Source organism: Rutidosis leptorrhynchoides, chromosome 9 (genome assembly GCF_046630445.1).
Source record: "Rutidosis leptorrhynchoides isolate AG116_Rl617_1_P2 chromosome 9, CSIRO_AGI_Rlap_v1, whole genome shotgun sequence".
In the NCBI taxonomy this organism is placed as follows: domain Eukaryota; kingdom Viridiplantae; phylum Streptophyta; class Magnoliopsida; order Asterales; family Asteraceae; genus Rutidosis; species Rutidosis leptorrhynchoides.
Genome location: NC_092341.1, coordinates 240,261,329 through 240,267,953, shown reverse-complemented (window position 1 = coordinate 240,267,953; position 6,625 = coordinate 240,261,329). Strand labels below are relative to the sequence as shown.

Here is a 6,625-nt window from a genome sequence, read left to right as displayed (position 1 = left end):
AAAAAAAAAAAGTTTTTGCTTCCCCCGAATGGTTACTTCCCTCTTGATCCTACCACTATATATATATATATATATATATATATATATATATATATATATATATATATATATATATATATATATATATATATATACATGAAATACCAAAAGTATCAATGAAGGTAATATAATATTTATAAACTCTTTAGTACATTAATATTGCTAAAAGTTCATGTTAGCATATCTTTCCTAACAAAGATAGTCAAAAACCAATAATCACTGTTTAGAAACTCGAAACTCCCTTTTACATGTTCTAATTCCGACAAAATGATATGATATATTCCATAGCAAATAAGGACAAACAGAGGTCACAACACGCTACAAGGAAACAACAAAACAAGAGACACTAAAAGATGGAACAAAATCTACATTGTCTTATGAGAAACCTGCTTCGAGGATCGAGTTTGGATGTCTTTAGTGTATACACTTGTAATGGCAAAAAGCAACAAAACAAATACGACTTGCGCACTCACAATTCCAAAATGACTAATGCTGTTGCCAATTTCCATCCAACTACCAGTATTTTTCACCTGTTACATTACATTGATCAATTATTATCCACAACATACTAATTAGGTAATTAAGTTAACGACATGATCATAAGGATTAGGCATTTGTACCAGAAAGAAAAAGTGAATAGTCATGACATCTGAGCATAGTATAACGAGAAAGTAGCATCCAGATCTTGGAACTCTGACTAATTTCGTTATTGCACTAAACGCACATCTACATTTAATATTATATAAAAAAATTAATTATCAAGTTTGACAAATAAGTAAAGTTGCTCTAAGTAATTAGAGGATGAGCAGTTGTAGACTTGTAGATGTACTTACATGACAAGCATGAACGGGATGAACAATTTGAAAACGAGCAAGGCCGCCATTAGAAATGGCTGTGAACAGAAACAAACATTGTAAAATATTTATAATATAAGAAAAATCTTTACAATATATGAGGCTTCATCAATCTTTACTTACACTGAATATAGTGATAAACCGATAAACAGATGAAATCTCAAAACTTGCAATACTTGCAAAATTACCAGTTCCAAAAAATGCAATATTAAAGAACACCAGCTACAAATGTAAAACAGAAAGGATAATATTAGAGATGTCAAAATGCAACTGAAAATATATAATGGTAAAAAAAAAAAAAAGTGTTACTTACAAAAACTACAGGAATTCTCATATCAGACAGCTGTAAGCATCGGTCACCTTCATCAAGAATAATGTTAGAATTCTCGGTTTCGAAAGAATTTGGGGACTTGTTAGGCTTGTTTACATATAAAAGTGCGTTTTCAAACAGTATCCATCCAAAAAGTGCAAGACCGAGGGCCCCATAGAAGACAGCTTCATATCTATACATAATAATTTCAGAATGTCAAATTTTTGCATGCTATGTTTATTGTATGTGAAGAGAGAGTTCATAAAAATTAGAAATTTAGAGATATACCCGATAGACAATAGTAGAAATGGAGGTGCAAAACCAAGAAATATGGAAGTAAGCCGAGAAAGTATGTCCGTTGCTGAAAATAACGGGAGCACCAATGATAACCCTACACAAATACAACAATGAACTTTTCATAATTGCTCAAAAAAAATTAAATATCTATATCATAGTATAGAGTACTATGATAAATATAATATGAACACATATCATCATTCATCATAAAAGAAAATGTGACCTGCAATGGACCAATTCATCACTTGATGCAATGGGAGCAGTTCACGTTTTTCTGTTCTATGAGATGTTGAAAGATACACCAACACGGATGACAAACCAACCAAAAGAGCCTACACGAAATCAATGATTAGATCTCCTTGTAGTAAATTACAAATGAATAAAAGATTTTCATGTGTATCACAACATTAATAATATAATAACACACACACACACACACACACACACACAGAGTTGTGTGCTTTATGGTAATTACATACCTGCAAATGGAAGAGCATTGGAAATTTAGGCTTTGAGTCACGATTGATGAGATAAAGCCAGTACTTGTTATCTTTGGTATGCATGTCTAAATACCTGCTGAATCCCCCTATTACGATAATTATAAGTCCACTTATACTTCTGCAAGATGAAAAAGGAAATGTAAGAGAGCATCATCACATGAAGATCATAAAAATAATATATATGTTTTTTTTTAATACTCAATAATTATATTGTATCTATTAATCCATCTTTAAAGGATACTATGTAAGTCGATGTTTTTCCCAACTAATTTTTAAAGGGGCTTGGGATATTCGTTTACACCAGAACAAGGCCAGACTAAAAGTCAACTTTTGACAGACATTGACCCTGACTTTTGACCTTTGCCCTACTTATTAAATGTTTTTCGTCAAATTGGTTGGGGTAGTTACCAAACAGCCGCAACCTTCGTTTGCAACCATGATTAAATAATTGATAGAAACACGTAGTAGATTTTTTTACGTACACTAATACCGTGTTGTCAGGGATCTCTGCAGGCATCAAGGTAAAAACGGACAAGAACCAACACGATAGCCACAAGAAAATCGGTATTCCCGATTTCCATGGGATCGATTTAAAAAGATATAGTGACGAAACGACCCCCACGATCGAGAAACACCATGTGTACATAATTCTCTCGGTGAAGCTTCTTACTAGGAGTTCAAGAATGATAATGGAGACAACACCCGTTACAAATAGTTCAATAACATGATATGCTTCTTTAGCTTGTAAAAAGTATCTCCAAAGTGCTCTTATAAAAATATATTCACCGAATATATTGGTCCAAAGAAACACCGTCGTTGCAAAATACGCATGATAAAGTGGAGGTGAGTGTTGTAGATATAGCAGGATAAAAATTGATGTCATAATTATACTTCCACCAAGGTACACCTGTCACACAAAATAATCTTATATACTTACTTTAGAACTAATTACTGAAAGTAAAAAAATCAATAAGAATGATAAGGTAATATGTAAAGCAAATGCAGTCGCTAATTACTATAGCAACGGTCTACAAATAAGATTGATTTGTGAAACTGGAGTATCAGGGTCAGATAATTATTGGTTATAATAGAGGTAGAAGATAGTATTATCAGGTGTTTCTCCTGGTTCAAATTAGTTTGAAAACATAGTCAAATGTTTGACTATGGAAAACACTAATTTAGTTTAGTATGTAAAAGTAAATGATTTACTGGCAAAAAAAAAAAGATACTTACTGAAAAAGAATGAGATATATATCATTTATGTGAAATGGTAATAAAAAGTCTTTCAAACTAGGTAGAAAAAGGTTAAATAAGTAATATTATTTTATCCTTAGATAGTCAGTCATGTTGCAGTCGGCATTAATGACTATCCAAAACATAATCATTTGACCTCCAAACAAAAACAACATATTTATGGAAAAGATTTAAATTAGCTTTAAAATTCAAATTCAGATAGCCTACAAGACTTTATTGATTGTTTAAAAAGAACGGGTTCAGTAAGGAACCAAAAAAAACCTTAGTAGACGTGTTTTTTCATAAGAATATGAAAAGTAACAGATATTTTCTTGTTACCTAACAACCACATACGACTATATAATGTTTTTACTAAAGTGTTAAGGTCAAGAACATACCTTTAATGGACGGTCTTTAGTGAAAACTACTTCATCCTTTTTAAGGATTTTTCCAGGTAAAGACGTGTAGGATTGCAACACATGAAGAATAAGATAAAGCATCCACCCAATGTAGCCGAAAATAATGACACTCATTAACATGAACCAATCATAAGTTTGAAAATAGTGGAGCCCATCCAACGCTAAGCTTCTAAGATCTTTTGATAGCTTCATTGCATGTTCATAGTTTCCAATAGATATGGTAGACTCAATTTCATCCAAAAGAGACATATAATGGGCTAACGGTTCGTATGGCTTAAATCTAAATGCACTTGCCTGCTTCAGTTCTAAGTTATGAATACAGAAGTAGTAAAGGATGAACAAAGAGATGATTTGTAATCAATTTTTATCCTTTTTTTACTTCCAATATACTTTTTATTTTATAACTGTTCTAACATATCAAGGATACGTGATTTACGAAGAAATTGGTTGAGAATTTGCTTCGTATTAGCTAGCACAGCTTCAACTTCATTCCCCTGAAACAAAATCAAGCAACAAATAAAAATTAAAATAACAATTTATTTCTGGTCAAACTCGGTCAAACTCGGCCAAAACTCAGGATTACTTGGAAAATGGTCAACTAATCGGCCAGATTACTCAGAAATCTGTCAAAACTGGTCCAAATTTTGGTCAAAGTCAAACTTGGTAAACATCCGAGTACTCCCTAAAAAGTCTTGATCGAGTACTACCCGAGTAGCGATTTTTGCAACCTAGATACTAATAAACAACAAAGAAAGTATTCAATTAAAGTGGTGTTTTTACCTTATTTAAGTCAAAGTAGTCAAGGGGAAGGCTTCCAACAGAGTTAACAGGACATGGCAAACCAATAAGAGTTGACTGTCAAAAGTCAACAAACGAATGTCAGAAGTCAAAACAAACAAGGACTTTTAAAGATATAATAAAACAAAATGAAGAATGCAAAATGAAGGTGACACACAACACAACCATCAAGGGTGCAATATCGGCTTGATTTACATCCACTCTTTCAATTTTACTCAAACCCCAATCATTAGGTGTAGGTGTATCATGCATATCATGTTCATCAACAAATCGTTCACCATTATTTTCATGTTTATACGATGCGGGCCTCGGATGCTTAATACCTGCTCCCCAAGCAACAAGTGGTGTATCTGTAACAGACCAATGCCCATCTCCATGACTACCTATTTTTTCAAAAATCACATAAATTTAGATTTAAAATTGAAAAACAAACATAAATTGTTTTGAGAAAGCAAATAAATTATTTACAAGTTTAAAGTTTCAGAACCTTTGTCACTCATTCCATGATCTGCTGTAAATATATAAGCTGTTTGATTGTCCTTAAAGTAATTTTCAAGAAGATTATAAACACGTTCAGCAATACGGTCAACAACCTTAACATTGTTGAGATATATATCAGAATAAGGACGATGTGCATGACCATTTGAATCACAACCAAGAAGATGCAAAAATATAACAATTTGATCTTGTTTAATTAGCTTTTGTAGTTTATGGTCCACTTTAGACTTATTCACAATGCTCTCAAACTGATCAAATGACCACTCATCCAAAAACGATGCATCTGCAATTAATATCAACAAAACAATCAATAACATACCAGCATCTGTTTACCTTAAACACGATCAACACGTTTACACACCAGTAGCAAAATCTTCATACTCATGAGGATATGTATTCCATGTACTATGAGGCAAAGCTCCACAAAATATTGGAACGATATCTGGGCTACCATACGAAAATGTATGCCGACTCTTATTAAAAACTGAATCGAATTCCACAGGATTTGCTTTCCATCCTGCATATATATAAAAGTTATGCTTCATTAAATTACAGAAAGATCAACTTTTTTTTTTTTTTTTTTTTTTTTGAAAGGCAAGGCCCCAAAGTGATGTTGGTGGGGATTGAACCTGGTCCCCTTTGGAGATTCCCAAGCACCCAACCACTCAACCACCCATTTGGGGTTCAGAAAGATCATTTGAAAAGTTCAATATAATCTAGAGCAGAAATTGAAATGTAACCTTTGGTGACGGCACTAGGATCCTCATAAAAACCAGCTATAATGGCAACATGCCCAGGTCTAGATTCAGTTGGCGGTCGAGCATGAGACACACCCCATCTCCCTTGTCCTTTAATCACACTTCTCAAAAAAGGAGCTCGATAACTCCCATCAGAATCTGGCTCGAAAAACTTATCGGCCCTCAACCCATCAGCTGTAATAACATTTAAACTACTTATCAATATTTTACTTGTATGGCATTTCATCAAACAGTTGGTGTGCAAGTGCATATCAGACTATTGATTAACCATTACCTACAAGGAGAACAAGGCGCTTTGCAGGAGGTGTAAAGCGAGGAGGAACAGGAACCATGCCATGAACAATCGGAGATTTGAAGTAAATATCAAAAATGCTGAGCATGTATACAGCATGAAGTGTTATACCAAGAGCTACAAGCCATATTTCCCTCCTTTTTAACCATTTTCTTGCTCTGATCCGAGACGCTGATTGTTTTCTAGGTTTAATTCCCAGGATTCCATGTTCTTGCATCTTAATGTGTTGCTTATTGATTCACCAGTTTCACACAGTTTCTTTCGGGTCCTAACAAACTTTTGAATCGGAATTTTGTATGTTGGTTTGACCGGTCAAATTTAAAAGTGTAAGAAAATTTCTTTTTTTCGTTTTTTTTTTTTTTTTGTAGATCTGTGATTTGTATTTTATTATTTGTATTTTTATTATTTGTATTTTGGGGACGTTTTGAGATTAGGGATGGCAATGGATCGGATATGGATCAGGTGATGCCGTATCCATATCCATATCCATTTTGTTTTTGTTCATTCATATCCATATCCATATCCATATTCATTTAGTTTCAGATCATCCGTCCATATCCATATCCAATGGATTAAGCGAGTTAATGGATATCCAATGGATATTAAAACAAATGTTATAGTATTTTT

At 33.2% G+C, this 6,625-nt stretch overlaps 1 protein-coding gene across 1 annotated transcript; it reads right to left on the bottom strand.

The window, feature by feature from the left end:
• Nucleotides 1-404: 404 nt before the first annotated feature.
• LOC139866967 (uncharacterized) lies at nt 405-6,277 on the bottom strand. The gene is made up of 17 exons (XM_071855274.1): nt 5,981-6,277; nt 5,689-5,880; nt 5,310-5,465; nt 4,938-5,231; nt 4,616-4,833; nt 4,433-4,507; nt 4,080-4,146; nt 3,632-3,957; nt 2,483-2,907; nt 1,980-2,118; nt 1,724-1,832; nt 1,492-1,594; nt 1,207-1,396; nt 1,017-1,115; nt 873-931; nt 660-765; nt 405-569 (listed from the first exon to the last, which is right to left on the bottom strand). Exons 1-17 carry the CDS (start codon nt 6,213-6,215, stop codon nt 405-407), a joined length of 2,958 nt encoding a protein of 985 aa, XP_071711375.1. The 5' UTR covers nt 6,216-6,277.
• Between the last annotated feature and the right edge of the window lie 348 nt (nt 6,278-6,625).

What these genes read in the sequence shown, in the direction of transcription:
- LOC139866967 (XM_071855274.1), bottom strand. Translation starts at nt 6,215, where the DNA reads ATGCAAGAACATGGAATCCTGGGAATTAAACCTAGAAAACAATCAGCG. An exon ending in TCATGGAATGAGTGACAAAG is followed by an intron (nt 4,834 to 4,937) that starts GTTCTGAAACTT and finishes TTGAAAAAATAG; the next exon opens with GTAGTCATGGAGATGGGCAT. An exon ending in GGTTTATCACTATATTCAGT is followed by an intron (nt 932 to 1,016) that starts GTAAGTAAAGAT and finishes TTCTGTTCACAG; the next exon opens with CCATTTCTAATGGCGGCCTT.